The sequence below is a fragment of the Macrotis lagotis genome, chromosome 4 (assembly GCF_037893015.1).
Source record: "Macrotis lagotis isolate mMagLag1 chromosome 4, bilby.v1.9.chrom.fasta, whole genome shotgun sequence".
NCBI lineage: Eukaryota > Metazoa > Chordata > Mammalia > Peramelemorphia > Peramelidae > Macrotis > Macrotis lagotis.
In genome coordinates, this window is record NC_133661.1 from 53954230 (window position 1) to 53974757 (window position 20528).

The 20528-nt window shown below is 37.6% G+C and overlaps 1 protein-coding gene across 9 annotated transcripts in view; it reads right to left on the bottom strand.

Annotated features, from left to right (window-relative positions):
• Positions 1-20528, bottom strand: part of CFAP70 (cilia and flagella associated protein 70) — an 83995-nt gene that overhangs the window by 31702 nt on the left and 31765 nt on the right. For all 9 annotated transcript variants that reach the window (XR_012477789.1, XM_074232829.1, XM_074232828.1 and 6 more), the window contains 7 exons: positions 18666-18806; positions 18109-18186; positions 16946-17037; positions 13608-13672; positions 9346-9533; positions 7484-7615; positions 6095-6223 (listed from right to left, as the gene is read on the bottom strand). Coding sequence is in view for 8 of the 9 variants with exons in the window: in XM_074232829.1 (XP_074088930.1) it covers positions 6095-6223; positions 7484-7615; positions 9346-9533; positions 13608-13672; positions 16946-17037; positions 18109-18186; positions 18666-18806 (825 nt within the window). In the remaining variant the exon portion in view is untranslated. The remainder of the gene's footprint in view (positions 1-6094; positions 6224-7483; positions 7616-9345; positions 9534-13607; positions 13673-16945; positions 17038-18108; positions 18187-18665; positions 18807-20528) is intronic.

Sequence of the window (20528 nt, forward strand, 5' to 3'; positions counted from 1 at the left end):
TTGCTTTACAAAAAAGAAAAACAAAAAACCTAAGAAGTTCTTGCCCTCAAGGTCATTTCTAGAATCCTAAGGGTAGAAACTATGTAGAGAACCCCAAACAATAAGTTTAAGTCATGATGGCTATGGAAATCTTATATTATCCAGATGTTACCCTCTGCTACAAACTCTCCAACTTTTGAATGTCTTGTTTAAAAATGTGGTATTTGGGGCAGCTAAGTGGTGCAGTGAACAGAGCACTGGCCCTGGAGTCAGGAGGACCCGAGTTCAAATTTGATTTCAGACACTTTGGGCAAATCACTTTAACTCCATTGCCTTGCAAAAACAAAAAAAAAATTGTGCTATTCAGAACTGAAGACAATAATCAAGATGATGTCAGACCTGGGCAAAAACAACAGGATGGTCAACTCACTCTATCTAGATACTCTGGCTCTCTTTATGAAGACTAAAATTACATTAACTTTCATATTCTTTATGGATAAGTTTGAATTCTCTAGAATGCCCAAGTATTTTTCAGATAAACCTTTATTGCCGAAGCTCCGTAGGCAAGCATATCCAATAATGAAATATATATGTATGTATGTGTGTGTATACACACACACACACAGACATGAAATCTGCAACTGGTACTTGGGAAGTTGATTTAAAAAACAACTTCCAATAGGGTTGTGGGAAATCTGGGACACTATTACATTGTTGGTGGAGCTGTGAACTTATCCAACCTTTCTGGAGAACAATTTGGAATTACACCCAAAGGGCAACAAAAATGTTCATACCCTCTGATCCAGCAATACCACTACTGGATCTATATGCTGAAGAGATGATGAAAAACAGTAAAAACATCACTTGCACAAAAATATTCATAGCAGCCCTATTTGTGGTGGCAAAGAATTGGAAATCAAGTAAATGTCCTTCAATTGGCTTAATAAACCATGGTATATGTATGTCATGGAACACTATTGTTCTATTAGAAACCAGGAGGGATGGGAATTCAGGGAAGCCTGGAGGGATTTGTATGAACTGATGCTGAGGGAGATGAACAGAACCAGAAAAACATCGTACACCCTAACAGCAACATAGGGGCAATGATCAACCTTGATGGACTTGCTCATTCCATTAGTTCAACAATCAGGGACAATTTGGGGCTCTCTGCAATGGAGAATACCATCTGTATCCAGAGAAAGAACTGTGGAGTTTGAACAAAGACCAAAGACTATTAACTTTAATTTAGGAAAAAAACTGATATCTTATTGTCTGATCTTGCTATCTCCTTTGCTTTCTGTTTCTTCCTTAAGGATATGATTTCTCTCTCATCACATTCAATTTGGATCAATATATACCACGGAAACAATGTAAAGACTGACAAATTGCCTTCTGGTGGGGTGGGGTGGGGGGAGGGAAGTAAGATTAGGGGAAAATTGGGGGTGGCTAGGTGGCGCAGTGGATAGAGCACCTGGCCCTGGAGTCAGGAGTACCTGAGTTCAAATCCAGTCTCAGACACTTAATAATTACCTAGCTGTGTGGCCTTGGGCAAGCCACTTAACCCCATTTGCCTTGCAAAAACCTAAAAAAAAAAAAAAAAAAAAAAAGATTAGGGGAAAATTGTAAAACTCAAAATAAATAAAATCTTAAAAAAAAACATCCAATCATGGTGTATTAAATAGATAATTGGTACAAAGCCAGGAAAACCTAGGTTCATGTCTTGCCTGTGACTACTATAAGCTGTGCAACTCTGAATAAGTCATTTCAGTGCTCTAGACATATCTTTAAGACAGTAAGAAGTAGAGATGGTGCTTAACAACATTGGTGAAGGGAAGTTACCTCTTTGCAGAATTCTCTAGAGCAGTAAAATCACAAATCTTGGCCTAACCAAGCACTCTATCCTCTTTTCAGAGGATATTAATATTAGTTATTCCTCCCAGTTCTGCAACATTTGCAAACTTGACAAACATATCATCATATCATCTAAGGGAAAGCTTTGTGGTAGGACACGTTCTGTACCCATACAGTCATTTTGTATTTGCTTGGTCTAGCAGGACCTATTCTTTTTTTTAAATAAATGATGCTTTATTTAACTAGTATAGTTATTTAGAACATGCAAACATCTACTTATAATTTTTACTCTTTCCTAACTTAGCTGCTCATTCATCTGACTGACTTTTTTTTTTAACTTTTCTTCAAGGAAACATTTTTTTTCCTTCCCATTCCTCTACTATGGGTATAAAAATTCCTTAGGGCCAGACTCAGGACCTTGATTTAAATAAGTACAACTAGTAATTCTCTTCTAATTCTGATACTAATTGTTATGGAGGAAGAACTATATCTAAGATTTCTTTCCTTTTTTTTTTGTTTTCACTTGATTTTTAAATATTTTTTTCCAATTACATGTAAAGATAGTTTTTAACTGAATTAATTCAATGAACATTTAAATGAATTAACATTCACTTTTGTAAAATCTTCTTCCTCCTTCCTCTTGCTCCCCCTACCAAAGAGAGCAAGCAATCTGATATAGGTTATATATGCACAATTGTGTTGAACATATTCACCTATTAGTCATGTTATAAAAGAAGAAAACCACAAGAAAGAAAAAGAAAAAAATTAAAATGTTAAGATAGTCTGCTTCAATCTGCATTCAAACTCTATATTCTTTTTTCTGGATGTGGTTGGTTATTTTTCAGCATAAGAGTTTTAGGATTGTCTTTGATCACTGTAATGCTGAAAAGAGCTATATCTATCATAGTTGACTTATCACACAATGTTGCTTTTTCTATGTATAGTATTCTCCTGGTTCTGCTCATTTTACTTTTCATCACTTTGTATATGTTTTTCCAGGTTTTTCTAAACTCTTTCTGTTCATTATTTCTTATAGAACAATAGTTCTCTATTACAATACCACAACTTGTTCAGTCATTCCTCAATTAATGAGCATCCTCTCAATTTCCAATACTTTGCCACCACAAAAAGTATTGCTATAAATATTTTTTGTATCTGTAGATCCCTTTCCTTTTTTTTAATGATCTCTTTGGGATGCAGATCTAGTAATGGTATAAGCTGGATCACAGTTTACAACCCTTTGGGTATAGTTCCAAATAGCACAACCTAAAGTTGATGAAACTATGCTAACTTTTTTTTTGTTTTTTTTTTGCAAGGCAAATGGGATAAAATGGCTTGCCCAAGGCCACACAGCTAGGTAATTATTAAGTGTCTGAGGTCATATTTGAACTCAGGTATTCCTGACTCCAGAGCCAGTGCTCTATCCACTGCGCCACCTAGCCGCCCCTAAACTATGCTAACTCTTAGTGTTTCTTACTACCTTTTTTGACATTAAATATTAATAATACATTACATTATGGAATGTTACTGCATTTTGTTGCCCCTATTCTCTCATCTATTAAAAAAATGGGCTTTTGCCCTTTACCATTTCCATGATCCCTCTCTCATTTTCCATGGTCTCTCAGTGTTCTATGACAGTAACTCAGCAATCTTTATTTGTTGGTTTTGTCCATTGGGATACCTTCCCATGTAGAAGTGTAGATCACTGGATGCTACTAGGCTTTTCTTGGAATTCCCTTGAAATCAGCTAGGATACATATGTCTGACTGTGCTCAGTTTCCCTCTCATTCTCTTTCATAAATTCTGGGATCAAGAAATTGCTTTATTCTAAAGGTTCCCGCAATTGCTCCTTCGGCCACCAATTCCTCTTCCTGGTCAGATTCAGGTCCAGTAGATCCACTTATCAATTTTACCACTTTGTGTAATATAACCTCCACTGGGCCAGGTTTTTCCCTCTGCATTTTCCTGTCTCTTGCCTTGGAAACCAGGTTGTTTAGGGGAATTAAATATTATGGTCCAGCAGGTGATTTTAAAACAGAGAATCATTGTGGTTTATGAAAATTACACTGTAAGACTCTGAAATCCTCTGGACTTATGCCAGTGAAGGAGAAGATGCCAAGACCTAGAAATGACAGTCTCTAACATTCAGCAGGCTTGGCAATGATTTAATCAGATTAGGTCATTGCAAAGTCGATGACTATTTCCACTAGTGCTTATTAGATGTCTGCAAAACAAGTGTGGGGTAGGGGTTGAATGTGGCAAGTCAAGACAGGGACCACCCTACATCCTTTACCTTTGAGACAAAAAAGCTTGGGGATGATCACCTACCAATACATTCTTTGGACTCACCTGGGAAACAGGTGGCAAAAATCAAACGGGCAGAGGAATTGAGATTCTAGTCCCTACTAGGAATCATGGGAAAGCTGAAGCAATTTGTAAAAGCCGGTGAGTTCTGCCGATGTCAGGGGTGAGGTGGCTGTCCCCATGAGGGTGGTCACTCCTGCTACACACATGCCTGAGGAATAAAGGGCAAAATGTGCTCCCTGTTGTGCCTCAGCAGCAGGACAGGCTCACAGAACAAAGCCATGTGGGACAGGACTTCAGAAACCCTTGTTAAGCTGTTGTTTTACAGATAAAAAACTGAAGCCTATAAAGGTAAGAATGGTTCAAGGGTGCACAAGATCCAAAGCAGTATTTGAACCCAGGTCCTCTAATCCCAGAATTCCAGAATTTGTGTTCTTCGTCCTGTACTAGGTTATATTCCTTCTAATACTTTAACCCCAGAAATGCGTGTAGTGCAACAGACAAGATCTAGAGACAAAGAGGGGTATATGTGCATATATATGTGCATCTATATCACTGTTCCCATGGGTACACCAAAATTTAACTCTTTCTCTGGTCTTAGTTTTGCTCCCTCCTACAAGCTGCTCTCCCCCTAACTCACAGATTTAAGTTCCCATAGACTACCCACACATTGTTGTATTCAAACTCTGCCATGACCCTGGGGGTTATTCCCTGTAGCTTCTGGACTCCCTCTCCAAGTGTTCCCCATCTATACAAGTCACTCACAAGCACAGGATACAAATATACATGATATTTACACAACCAATTGCTAACAGTAAAGACACTTTTAGATTCTATACATAATCATATACTTGACAATAAGGCAAAAGAAATAATGTTAAAAACACCAATATATTAAAATTAAATAAACTTTTAAAAAATTATATTACATATATAAACAGATCATACTCTTCCCACCCCATTGGCAAATGACTTGCCCTTTGGACCTCCTTGAACATTTTGTTTTACAGTTCTTCAAAGCATTGTTTTAGTCATATCCAGTCCTTCATGACCCAATTTGGGGTTTTCTTGTCAAATATATTGAATTGGTTTGCCATTTCCTTCTCTGGCTCATTTTACAGTTGAGGAAACTGAGGAAAATAGAGTAAAGTGACTTGCCTGGGGTCACACAGCTAGTACTAGAACGTAATCCTCATGGGGGAAGAAACTATTATTTTATAGAAACTTTGTTTATCCATCTGTCATTATCACAAAATTGAAACATGAACTGATTTGAGTTAAAAGAATAACCAAATACAATTACAAATTTCTATCAAATTTTCATACAACTGATAATACTGAGTGTAGTACTTATATCAGAGGAACATTTCTTTAAAAAACTATAAAGTGTCAAGAGATAAAACTGCTAGGTGGTGTAATGGATAGGGTACAGACCCTGGAGCCAGGAGGACCTGAGTTCAAATCCGATCTCAGACATTTAATATTTATTTAGCTATGTGACCTTGGGCAAGTCACTTAACTCCATTGCCTTGTAAAAACAACAACAACAAAAAGAAATAACAAGACTAGGAGCCATAGTCACCATTTTGTAACATGCTAAAGAGGTGAATAATTTGAAAACTAAGAAGATGGGAGTGAACCACATTTGCTGGAAATACTGGGCTAAAGCCAATATCCTATATGGAATCAGAGACATTGACTCTTGAGTCCCAAGGAAAGTGTCTTTGAAATTCAGTCCAGTGGTCTGTCTTCATAAAGGGTCACACCATCTAGAAAGGCTTAGTGTCCCCTCTACCTGGGAATTCATGTCTAGAATTTATCAGAGAACCAATATGGGTACCCTAAAAGATGTGCAAATCTCTGTTTCTTCTAGGTCAGTCTACAATAGGTTGATAATGAAATATCAACCAAATGTAGCACATCTCATAATGACCAGGGAGAAGAGGAGAAACTCTCTTACCTCTTCATAATAAACTGTCGCCAGGGGATAGTCTTCATTGATTTGGGCTTCATATGCAAAAAGTCGGAGCTGTTCAGAAGTTGTGGAAATGACCGCCACAGAGGTGGGCTGAGTCTCTTCTAGCCTACTCTATCAAAGACAAAGAGGTGAGACTAGTAAATCAGAGTGAATTTGGTGTACAGAAGCTTTAAGGGGATAAATGCTGCTGAAAGACAAATAAAAGGAATGAAACTAAGAATATAAATTATAGAGATTCCAATCTTTCTTGCTAGTTTTCTTTTAGACAAATTAATAATGTATGATCAAATCATGAGGGAAAACTTCAGAGGTTTATTTATCATGTTTGAAATTTGCACAGAGATGACAGGTGGGAATGAAAGATATTGCCACATCTATTGGAAGACAGTTAAAAAAAAAAGACAAGATTTTGAGTACTTAAAAACCCTTCTGAAGGTTGGGAAAGGCTTACAAAGGAGCTAGCTTAGGAACTCAGTGGGAGAAAAGTGTTCAGGAATAAGTGATATCTATTGTTTGAAACTTATGGCTAAGGAAGAGAACTATCTTTTCATTTTAGCAATACATAATGTGAAGAAACAAGGCCTCTGACAGAACAAGGACCAGCTATTGAAGATTCATCCAGGGTTTCCTTTTTTTTCTATTGGAGATAAAATGGAGGTGACGGCTATCAGACAAACTTGAATAGGCCCCACCCATATATGAAGAACCACTCATTTTTTAAAATGAGGTTATTCAGTTTCCAATTTGCTCTGGGTCTATATCTCCTTGGCCCAGTATTGCATATGACTTTTATTGCATTGTGATCTGAGAAAGATGTATTCACTATTTCTGCCTTTCTGCAGTTGATCATTAGGTTTTTATGTCCTAGTACATGGTCAATTTTTGCATAAGTTCCATGTACTGCAGAGAAAAAGGTATATTCCTTTCTATCTCCATTCAGTTTCCTCCATAAGTCTACCATATCTAATTTTTCTAACAATCTATTTACCTCCCTAATTTCTTTCTTGTTTGTTTTATGATTTGATTTATCTAGATCTGATAGTGGGAGGTTGAGGTCTCCTACTAGTAGAGTTTTGCTGTCTATGTCTTCCTGTAATTCTTTCAGCTTCTCCTCTAAGAATTTGGGTGCTGTCCCACTGGGTGCATATACATTCAATATTGAAATGACTTTATTGTCTATGGTACCTTTTAGGAGGATAAAGTTTCCTTCCTTATCTCTTTTAAGGCTATCTATTTTTGCTGCTGCTTTGTCTGAGATAAGGATTGCTACCCCTGCTTAAACCATTTGACTTTAACACCATGGATGCAGAGGAAGGTAAGAGTGATGTCATTACCCTCTGTGGTTGCATAAATTAGGGAAGACTTAAGTACCTGGTTCAAGGTAACATGCATCTGATCCACCAAGAATATATAGAGTTCGCTGATAAATGCCTGCAGCTCCTCCTGGTTTTCAAATGCAGTTGTCTTCAGGTACTTCTCTCTCACAATCTTCACCACTGAATGCTATGGGAACATAGAATGTTCATCTGACTGCAATTTTCTCCATACCACATATAAGCCTGGTCTCCATTTTCTGTCCACATCTAGTACCAAACATCTTCTTGCTGACACTTCAAAGGCTAAATGATTTTTCTCTTTAACTGAGATGGGGGCCCTTCCATGCTCCTCTTGTGGGAAGAGCAGCAAGTAAAGCCCACAGAATTGCTGCATTAGCTCAGTGTATTTTCTGCCCCCATAAACTTCCTCAGTGGTTCCTTTTCCAGCCCACTCTGCTTGGTGGAATAGGCCAAGTATAACACCTAAGTCCAGGCAATCCTACCAGGTGGTTTCCTCCTGTAGCATTCTGCTCTGGCTGGTTGTCTTTCTCAGGCTCTTCCTCTTTTGATATAGTACCACTTTCCTCTTTGCCAACAACAAAGGCTGAAAAGTCAATTGCATCTGACCTGAAAGGCTTAATCATATTTTAATGTAACTGCTCTTTCCAATACTGACTACTGAAGATTTGTTCAATGCAGTCAAATTCCCAGAAAAGCACTCTTTCTGTGGAGAAATGAATACAGACTACAGAGAAAGTAAGAGTAGTCTTTCTTGTATGAATCCATGATACTTTGTCAGCAAATAAATTACCTGAGGCCAGAGATGCTATTTATTTTCAACAGGCTGGGCATGAAAGGACCCAAGGTGCCAGTGTTTATATATTCAATTATACTAAAGACTGAGGAAAATCAGTATTCCCTCTGGAACTAAATTAGATTAGAAACTCCCTAAGGACAGGAATTATGTCTTCTACTTTTTCTGTTCCCCAAGAAACTTATTACAATGTTATAAAAGCAAACAAAAACAATTGATTTAATCTTTAATGACTTGAACGGAATCAACCTAGAAAGCTCCAGGGAAAGCCTATATTGAACAATATAGATATTTTATTTTTATCAGGGTAGACTGGGAAATCAGGATTGTGTTAAACTGACCTGACTATTCATCTTTACCCTCAATTTTAAACTTCTAGAAATATAGTGACTTAAATACCTATTTGGTTAGGGCAACATTGGTCCAACAGGAGGAGTTCTGATCTGGTAGATAGGAGAGTGGGTTCTAGACCTAGCTTGTACACTAACAAGATGTCACTTTCTCTCCTCTGTTCCCACCTCTCAAATAGGGATTGTGATAGTCATCTTACTGACCTCTCAGGCTTGGTATAATCAAATGATATAAAACTGTTTAGAAAAGTTAGAATGATATGAAAAACTAGGCAGCTATCCTTATAATTATGCATAACTGTGGGCTGAGGGTCAGTGATGGAGATAATTGCCATCTAATTGCCATCTCTCAGTTTCCATGAGATTTTTAATGACAACTTCTTCAGATCTGGGGGACTATCTTTAGTTCACAAGATGTAAAATGAGGTAAAATTTACCTAAGGAATAGGAAGAACTTACTCAGCATGGGACAAAGCAAATTGGGTAACAAAATGAGCAAAGATGCAAGGGCTCCTGCCATCCATTCTATAACAATAAGCTTCCTAGCTCATAGATGGACTAGTGGATGCTCTGTCCTGAGAGCAAAGATGAAGCATTAATTTAGCTCTCCATACTAAGAATTTCTAGGATTTTGTACATGAATCTAGTTCTTCTGGATCTTGGAGAAAGAGGTTGAAATGGGTGCTGTGTTCATTAGAACAGGATGCACACAGTAAGCACTCAATAAGTTTTTTTTTTGAATCAATGTTTTACCTTAAGCTGTTCTTTGAAAGCAAAGTATTTTCCAGAGCAATTGAGCTCATAATTGAGCTGGCATTTCTGATCTTCCAAGGGTTGATTATCCAGATCTTTTCCTGTAGCCAACTCTTTACCAAACATCTTGTGATATTCTTCTAAGATGGCTGAGGCAATGTTCTGAATCTGATTGTGGTAGTCATTCACTGCCTAGTAAAATAAGAAATCAAAAGCAAAGAATCATAGTATCTCAAAGACAGAAGGGTCCAGAGTGGGGCCCAACATACCATTTCACCTACATTAACAAGAAGTTAAAAAGGATCCACTTAAAAGTCTCTAGTACTTAGAAAACTGCTCCAAAATGAGTCCATTCAACTTTTTAGGCATTTTAATTTTTAGGAAATTTTTCCCTTATATTAAGCAATTTGAGTGAATTCTCTTATCAATCAATATTTTTACAAAAATGTAGCAAATTAATCACACTACTCCAGCAAAATTAACATCTTCCTCATTTTGGACAATATGCATTGATATGACCAAAGATGATCGGTCCATCTAGCCTTCCCTTCCTTTTCTTTCTTTTCTCTTCCTTTTTCCTTTTTTCTCTCTCTCTTCCTTTTTCCCTTACTTTCTTACTCTTTCTTCTTCCTTCCTTCCTCTCTTTCTTCCTTTCTTCCTTCCTTCCTTCCTTCCTTCCTTCCTTCCTTCCTTCCTTCCTTCCTTTCTTTCTTTCTTTCTTTCTTTCTTTCTTTCTTTCTTTCTTTCTTTCTTTCTGTCTGTCTTTCTCTGTCTTTTTCTTTCTTCCTTTCTTGTGTTATCACATATTTACTTGTATTTCTTCCAAGTACCTTCTTACTGATTAAAATCTTCAGGTCATTTTCATACAAACCATAGGAGAATGTTATTTCCCTTTTCCTGTATATAAGAAAATTGAGTTTCTAAACCCAACCCCAGAACTTTACATCTAGTCCTATTAAATTTCAGTTTTGAAACTCCTTAGCAGCAGACATCGCTGGTAAAGGCCCACTTTCTAAGATATATATATGAACCTGAGTCCAATATACATGAATATCAGCCATTCCCCAGTTGACAAAAGACTTCATTATATATGACCATATATATTTATAATCTGTCCAGTCATTCTGGAACACAGGAACTATGCCCAAAAATAATATTAAACTGTATATACCCTTTGACCCAGCAATATAATTATTAGTTTATACCCCAAAGAGATCAAAGAAAGCAGAAAAAAGCTTATAACTATAAAAAATATTTATAGTAGCTCTTTGAGAATTGGCAAAGAATTGTAAATTTAGGAAGTACTCATTACTTAGGAATACCTGAATAACTCATGTTACATGAATATGATAGAATACTGTGGTGCTGTAAGAAATAATGAAGGGGATAATTTCAGAGAAACCTGGGAAGACTTATATAAACAGAGTGGAAAAAACAAAACCAGGAGAACACTTTATGCAACATAATGCTGTAATGTTAATAACCTTAGATTTAGAAACACTGATAAATGCAATGATCAATCTAAATTCAGAGAACTCATGATAAAATATGCAGCCCACCTCTGGACAGAGATAATGGACTCAGAACGCAAATTACATATATATGTGTGTGTGTGTGTGTGTGTGTGTGTGTGTGTGTGTGTGTGTGTGTGTGTTTCTTGATTTCTCAATGGGATTGAGGGGAGGGATATGGGAAAGAATTAACACTATTAGACCGATTCTTCTTCAATACAGTCTCCATAAAGTTTCCAAAATAAAATTTCATGACAAGTCTAGCCATGTCACTCCCCAGGTTGAAAACTTTCAATGGTCCCAATTGCCTCTAGGATAAAATATCTATTCTTACACTTAATATTCACCATTTGGCTCTAACTTAGCCTTCCAAATGCATGTCCCATAATACATACTCCTTTGTACAGCCTACATTTCAGCTGAACTAGACCACTAGCTGCTTCTCTCAAACCTGTGTATTTGCACAATCCCTCCATGCCTATAATACAACAATCTCTCCCAAAGGTTACCTTCCAGAATCCTTGGCTTCCTTCAAGTCTCAACTCAGGTGCTCCCTTCACTATCAGGACTGCCCAGTTGTCCTCAGATGCTAATATTAATCTCTTCTTTCTCAAATTTGTTTATTTGTATTTGCTTATCTATGCACATGAACTATACTCCAATAAAATGTTTATTTGTCTTTATATTCTCAATGCCTAGCAAATGCTTTGAACCCAGTATTTGGGTTGAATTGAATAGAATGGACCCAGCTTATTGAGATCTCTTGGGATCCCTATTCTATCATCTAATTCATTTACTATCCCTCCTAGCTTCCGGTCATTCACAAAATGAAAAGTATGTCCTCTGTGATTTCATGCACAAAAGTGAGGAACACAATAGGTTCAAGAATAACACAGCAAGGCCCTCAAGGGAAGACCTCCTTCCCCTTAAACATTCCTTCCATGGTCAACATCTTTGGGTTCAGTAGTTCAACCATTTCTACTCTAGATCTATATGCTACTATCCAATTCAAATCTCTCCAACTTATTCTCAAGGATAGATTAAGAGACTTTATCAAATGCTTTGCTGAAATGCAGATATACTATATCTAAGACATTCCTTGATCTATCAGTCAAAAAGAGGAAATAGGTTAGTCTGGTATAACTTATTTTTTATCAAACCATGCTGACTTTTAGTGACCACAAACTTCCCCTTTAATAATATCATCATTATGGAATCCAGCCTGGAGGCTCTGGAGAGGTCAAGAATCCTGGTTCTGAAGTCAAAATTTGGACTGAGTTAATTAGTTTTCAAGAAACAAATAACAGTCTAAAAACAAACTAATTTTCTTCCCAGTTGGAAGACAACCATGGCAGTAACTCTGAGAATGATGCAGTTTGAATTGAGAGTAACCCCATGTGAATTCTGACCATTCAAATAACCCCATAAGGTCTGGGATTTTGCTATCAGTGACAATTCTGGGATTTGACAATAGGGGACAGTATAGAAGGTATAGGATGCTTTGGTTGTTATCAAAATACCTTGTAATAATGTGTTATTATAACTAATTTTTATGGCAGTTTAATGGTGAATAAAAAAAACCAAAAATCCAATTTGTTTTTTCACTTTTATTATATATGCAAAGTAAATGAAACATTTTATTTAACCTAAAGATTGATATAGTCCTCATCTAGCCCCAATCCCAAAAGATTCATAAGACAGGGTGGCCCAAAAACCTTTGTGCCATTTTTAAGTATGCATAGCTTCTCACACACACTTTTGACACACTTTATCTCTTCTAAGTCAAAACACACATATACCTCATCCACTTCAGCGCATTTTCTTGAGGCCTTTTGTGGCCTGTATGGTTCTGGGGAAATCTTGCTAACACATGGATATTTATGTACCAGGGAAATTTCACTTGACAAGGCCATGTCCATTGGGATTCCTACAATGCAAAATGCCCAACACCTTCAAAGGTCACTAAATTTTTCCCAACAATCCTACAGACTTAATCTACAATAACAGTGGTATAATTTTGTGGTGCTAAAGACCCAGATCACTGAATAAATATAATTTTGTGGGTCAATTCACTCTTTTGTCCTGGCTACAAATAATGCTCATGAAGTCCTGCATTTGAAAGCACAGTAAACAAATTACTATCTATCACTGGTCTCAAAGGGGACCAAAAATAAGAAGGGAATTTTCTCACAATGACCAATACCTACTTGTGGTATTCAACAAGACCTGCTCTCTTATTGTGAGGTCAGAAGTAGTACATTCAGAAATGCAATATGGCCTAACATTACAGCTAACCCTTCCACATTGCGATCTTCTACATCATGGGTTCAATAGATTGCCGGCCAGTATAAGAAACTAAATGGGAATTTTTTTTGGGGGGGTGGGGGGCTCAGAAACCACAGATAACACACCAAGGCCAACAGACAACACAAAAAAGTTTAGAAACTCAGAAATGCATAAAATATATGTAATCTATTGTATAAGAGCAACTCAAATATTACAATAAGATACTGTAAAAAGTACTGTTAAAAGAGAAAGAATAAATTCAGACATCTTTTCTGGTATGATGGGAAGACCCAAAAAATTTATGTGGATTTTCCAGATCACACGAGCATTAAGCCCCTGACCCTTTGGCAATGTGAAATGGATCTACTACTGTAAATACAACTTTCAGTTGATATTTGGGTTGATAAGTTACTCCTGAACATTCAGGAAGGGATAACTATAGCAGTCTTATTTCGTTTCTGGTACTTGCCTTCTGAGCTCCTCCTGTTCGGCGAACTAGAGTGGGTCGTTGAGGAATCATTTCCTTGACTCTGATAGGAGAGGAAAAGAGAGTCATATTCTATCTATAATTCTATCTAAAGACTGATCACACCAAATTCCTAGAGTGGTCCTATTCTTCTGACCCCAATGGGACAGACAGTTTCCACTCTTGCTTGGGCACTAACAGGTATGAGCCCACATGGAAAATACAGTATTGTAAGCCAGACAAGGAAAATATAATAGGTGTCTCTGGTATTGTCCCAGATATACTGCCTAGCTTTTTCATTTACATATTTTTTTTGTTTATGTGAGGGAACTCATAGTTTCAAGGGAAAGCAAAACAACAACAAACAATAATGATAGCTAGAACTTTAAAGTTTGCAAAGTAGTTTACAAATATCATCTCACTTTTTATCCTCACAACAATCGCAGGAGGTAAATGCAATTACTATCCTAATTTTAGAAATAAGGAAACTAAGGCTGACTGATTTATTACTTGTCCAAAGTCATACATTTAGGAAGCATCTTGAGGAAAGATTTGAACTCGGGTCTTCCTAACTCCAAGTCTAGCACATTATCTACTACTGTATGTACAACTTTCAGTTGATATCTGGGTTGATAAATTACTCTTGAATATTCAGGAGGATAATACAGAAGGAGAATCTTTTTCCTATCATATGCAGGACTTGGTATTGCTAATGTTCCCTTTATCACAAAAGGAAGAAAATGGACTAAGTAATCAAAAACTGATGACTAGTCCAAACCACACTCAAATTTAATCGGTAGTCCTCTATTAGTTTTCCTGTCTGCTCTTAATTCATTTTTTTCTTTTTTTCTTTGGCAAGGTGATCAGGGAGAAGTGACTTTCCCAGAGTCACACAGTTAGTAAAGTATCTTAAGCCAGACTTGAGTTCAGATCCTCCTGAACTCTGAGACAAGTCAGGAAGATTCATCTTTCTGAGTTCAAATCTGGCCTCAGCAGCTGTGTGATCCTGGGCACGTCACTTAACCCTATTTACTTCAGTTACATCGTTAGCAAATGAGGTGGAGAAGGAAATGGCAAATCATTCCAGTAACTCTGCCAAGAAAACATGCCAGTTATTGTTATTATTCTATGGCTCCACTTGTTGCCCTCTGATTCTATTATGTGGTAGCAAGGTTTGTATAAAAGCAGAGATGCAAACCTGGGGGCACATGGTCATTCATCTTCCCTCCTATGGAAGAGAAAGGGGTCAATTACTGCCCTGAATAACAGGTCTTAGGAAAGTTCTCTAGCTGCTCACTCTTCTTTGGGAGGATGCCCAATAATAACCAGGTCCTGGGAGGGGGCCATGTGTGTTTCCTGTGGAGTCTGAGCTGGCACTCTGCCCTGGAGGTGCAGCTACTCTCCCTGCCCAGCCCAGGGTCTCTGGACTTTTACCCACCAGCTGGAGGGCTTATGGTTTTATCCTCATCTGTGTACAGTTGGCCCTGAGGCCAACTCATATCTTAGTAGATGGTTTTCTGAGCTGCTGTGGCTGAAAACAAGGAGTAGCATGTGTGTCCTTTTATGGTGAGTAGCTCCTGCACCACTATCAATGTACAGTCACAGCGCTGCCTGAGTCTGTCTGGAAGCCTCGGTGTCTGGGCAGTGCTGACTGGCACAGCTCTCCGGCACACTCTATAGGACCTCATCCACTGAGGGGCAATGAGAAGGCACTCCACTGATTTAGGACTTTCAATTCTCCAAGAGCTTTCCAGGAAAAATGAACCTAATACTGGACTAGGTCTGTGAGCTAGTAAGGCAAGGGCCATTTTGCCAGATTTAAAGATGAAGAAACAAGTAGTGGAACCAGGACAGATGTTTGATGCTTCTGACTCAAAATTCGGGGCTCTTTGCTCTGCACTGCTCTGCCCCAAGGAAGAGCAACTTTGATTTTTTCTGTGTCTGTTCAACTATTTAAACCCTAAATGTCAGTGTATCAAAGTATTGACAATGCAAAAAAATAAAACAAAACAAAAAAAGTAATGACAAAATACATCTATCAAAGTCAAATAAATTAAGTTAAAAAAATGTTCCTACACAATTTACTTCTCTTGTCCACTCTAAGTAGCAAAGAAAACATAAAAGAAGCAATTTTTTTTTTTTACTTACAAGACACAAAGGGAACAAATGTTTATTTGCAAGGAAAATGTAAGGCTATCTTTTATCATTCTCAATCTTCTGGAACAATTGCTGATTTTTAGAAAATACTAAGAACACATCTTGTAACAACTTATAATAATTAAGGTCTAGGGAAAATTAAAATAAAAGAATGAAAAGCTGATCTGGGAGGCAGTAAGGTTTAAAAAAAGTCTAATGATTGATCTTTAATTGGAAAATCCTAATTTATCTTAATATAATCTGCCCTGTATTTTTTTTTAGGTTTTTTGCAAGGCAAACGGGGTTAAGTGGCTTGCCCAAGGCCACACAGCTAGGTAATTATTAATTAACCACATTTGAACCCAGGTACTCCTGACTCCAGGGCCAGTGCTTTATCCACTGCACCACCTAGCCACACCTATCTTAATATAATCAATGAATCTATACTTACACTATGAATACTACTGCCTACTGTGCTGTCAACTCAGTTGTTTCTAGATAATAAAACATTTTATTATCTATATATACTAATAATTACTATCTGTATCCATAAAATAAAATTCATTGAAAGCATTAAGATATGAATTAGGATTTTCCATTTAAGCATCTTGCATCTCTGGGGCAGACCCTCAGCACCTCCTGCCTGGACTACTACAACAACCTGCTGGTTGGTCTGCCTGTCACAAGGCTCTTCCCACTTCAGTTCAGCCTCTGCTCAGCTATTCAAGTGATCTTTTTAAAACTCAGATCTGACCATGTCAATCCCTCCCCATCTCAACAAACTTCAGTGGTTCCAGCTCAAAACAAACAAACAAAAAAAACCATTACACTTTCTACAAGAAGCTTTCCCATTGTCCCTTCATTCTAGTGCTGATTATCTTCAATTTATCCTATTTGTCTGTATAGAGCTGATGTATATGTTTCTTCCATTAGACTGCAAGCTTACTGAGTGCCCAGACTTTCTTTTGCCTCTCTTTGCAACCCGCCGGCTGCATAGAGCTGGCCCATAGTCGAAGTTGACTGATAATACCTACATTGAGATCCTTTGAGATGAAGTGTTGTTTTTTTATTGAATAGGAAAGGGAAGTTTCATCCAGAGAAGCAGTCCACATCCTGCCTCCCACCTGGCATCAACACTCTTCTCCTGTAAATAATGCTCTACCACTTTCAGCACATAGACACAGGCAGTCTTTCAACATACCGGGATGCAAGGTCTTCTGGCAATCGCTTTGGGACTAAGGGTTTCTCCAGTTCAAATTCCAAAACGAGGTATGTCCCTGCTTCCAAATATTGCTGTAAAGACATTTTTTCCCTCTAAAGCATTGTATTAAAAACCTTTTTCAAGTTAACAAGAAAATTAAGCACCTATTGTGTTGAGTTGGAGAGAAACCAAAGAGAGAGGAAGAAGAAATGGTCCTCAGTCTGGAAGAGACCTCAAAGGTTATCTAGTTCAATATACTCTATTCACCTCTGGGAAAATGAAGGCCAGAAAGGAGATCCCTTGCCAGATTGTCACCCAGTCAATTCAGGGGTAGAGCCACAGGCTCTCTCTCCCACCCAGGAACTATGACTCCAGATCCAGGCCTCCTTCCACTGACCACTCTGCTTTTCTTCTTTTCCTATTTGAATTTGCCCAAACCACAAGGTCTAAATTAAGTCCTTCAATCTTCATGAAACTTCCCAAACACTCTAGCCCTCAGGGAACTACATTTTTTTCTCTGAAATCATAGCACATTTTTATCACTGTCATTCATTTGGCAATCAATAATGTCTGTCTTGGAAAAGCCAATATTATTCCTTATCTTTCTTTCTAGACTGTGAAGTTGCTGAGAACAAGTAGCATTTATCTTTACCTTCCCCAGCACTGTGATTGTGGTAGATATGCTATACTTATCTTCGATTTCTAAATTTTCTGTTTTGTTGGGAAGACATGATATATACACAACATTTTTCTGATTTAAGAAAAAGCTTCTTCTATGTTATATTGAACTTTCTAAAATCCCTGGGATTTCATTATGCAAAGTACAAAATATATTTCAGTTGAAACTAAAACTAAAATTTAAGAAATTAATGAAAAGAATTCTAGAGAAAATTCTGTTTAGACTTATTCTTCTCAAAAAATTGATTCATAATCAATACTGCTTACACTTATTTTGTCTTGAAGTCTGACTTTGGAAAAAATTATATTGAGCACCCTTGCCCTCAAAAGGCCCTCCTTCTTTCCATGGACCCCTATGGACTCTTGGGGCAGTTTGGATAGTTCTTTCTTGACCGATTTTTTATGTACTCATCTGACTCTCACTTCACAAGATATAAGGGGATAAGACTCTTGGGACTTCGGTCCCATCTTTGAGTCACCATTACCTGTCCATCTGGATTCTGGTACAGAGGAGTTTCACCTTCCAGAGGGTTGTCTGAGCTCTGTGATTTTATACTAGATGACTGGGGAAAAAAAAAAAAGAAGAAAGCAAGAGCACAAAAAATTCAACAGACAAAGTTCTATGGATCTCTGGCCTAGCAGGGAGGGCAGTACCAATAGTTCTACAATTTATGACTTTCCTCATTGTCAACAAGACAAATAGTCTTGTTGCTACTGCTGGGGTGCTAGGTTTCAGAGGTACCAGGGAATCCCAAAGGGACAAACTCCCTCTACAGAGGCCTATACCAATCAGCAGTGACAATTACACTATTCAGGTCACTTGAACCCACAAGATCTGTCAGCCCATCATTTGCACAGACTTGTGTCAGGCTTGAACCCAAGTCCTCCTGACCCCAAGGCCAGCCTCCTCTCTATGACCTCACAGATCCTGTCACATCAAGGAAGCACTTGTCACTCTGCACATGAAGAATCCATTTAGGAGACACCCTACCCACAAATACCACCTTCAGACACTAGGCCTTCCATGTAGCATCTTCCTTACAGTGTCTTTCTCTTTGGATGGCTTTTCCTCCTTTGAAGTCTTGGTAAGGATTGGTTTAGCCAATGAGGAATTGATCCCTGTGAGGTTTCCCAATTTGATCTGGTGTCCAACATCACGGAAAAGGCTGAATAGACACTTTGTCTAGGGAAAAAAAAAAGGAACGACCCAGGGGGAAAATGAAACAAACTAAAGACAAACTCATGTTATTTTAGACACAGTTTAGTCCTTTAATTAATTATAATATTAGGGAATCAAAAAGCTACCTGAGAACTTGATTACTAAACAATTCCCATTTTCATAAGGATATCAATTAGTCTTGAACAAAAGCTGCCTTACTCTTTAAAAATGTTTTTTTTTTTAGAAAGTTGTCCCTAATTTTTCTTCTCTTTTAACTCTCCTTTGTAATATGGAGAAAAAACTGTCAATAGAGGATTATAACTGGCCTTGACACATTACATTATAGACTTCTGAATTTGAGAGTCAATATTGATCTTTACACTGGTTCTGAGCTGGACTGGGGTTTTTTGTGCTGTTTTTATTTATAGTATGAGAGTTCTTGCACATGTTGGGTCATAGATGAAGTCAGGAAAAAACCTCAGAGGTCCCTCATTTTACAGATGAGGAACTTACTTCTCTGGTCTGTTAATGAGATGGTCCATGTTATGTCTGCAGAGCAGCCACTCAAAACTGTAGCTTGGGTTAATGATGCTGAGTGAGATGAGCAGTATGAGCAGTATGCCCTAACAGCAATATGGGGTTGATGATCAATCTTAATGGACTTGCTCATTCCATCAGTTCAACAATCAGGGACAATTTTGGGGTACCTGTGATGGAAAATACCATCTGTATCTAGATAAAGAATTGTGGAGTTTGAACAAAGACCAAAGACTATTGCCTCTAATTGACAAAAAAAGTTATCTTATTATGTAATTTTGCTGTCTCTTATATTTTATTTTTTTTCCTTAAGGATATGATTCCTCTCTCAACACATTCAATTTAGATCAACGTATAGCATGGAAACAATGTAAAGACTAATAGACTCCCTTCTATGAGAGGTGGGGGTGGGGGGGAAGAAGGTTAGGGGGAAAATTGTAAAATTCAAAAATGAATTAATTAAAATTTTAAAAAAAGCTCCCACAAGTTAAGAAATAAAAGACATTTAATCCAACATAATAGCAAATAGAAAGACAAGCAAAGATCCCCACCAAGCACTGATAGTGTACTCTCAGTCACAGGCCACATGCAAAGGAACAACAAAAAGTCCAGATGAAAAAACTGAGGTACATTCCTATCTTAAGTATGCACATCTGCTGTCACTAAGAGCTGATCCTCTTTTGTTTCTCCTTTCCCACTCTCTCTATACATTTATTAAGCATTTTTTAAATGCAGGTACTGGACATAAAATGCACAAAGATCACAGTTCTATTAGACTAGCACAACATGTACCTGGATGGGTAAATAAAAACAAGGTAATCTGAGGAAAGAGCACTAATGACTGGAAGTAGTACCTGGCCTAAACCCTGAAGGAAGAGGAAGATTCTGAGAGATTCCAAGATGAGAGGAAGTGAATTGTTGCATTCTGGGAACATCGAGGCTCATAGGATAATCGATATCGAGCTAAAAGGGCTTCAAAGTTCATCTAGTACAATTCCCTCATTCTGTAGATGAGGACATTAAATTGGAAATCTAATTTGACTGGAACACAGGGTACAAGGGTGACAACATGAAATAAGGTTGGGCTAAGAAGTTTTCATATCATAGAAACAAAAGGAAATAATGAAGTCTGATATAACTGCTTTGGTAGGAAAATTATTTTAGCAGTTATAGAAGAATGGATTAGACATAAGGAAGGAAAAAAACACA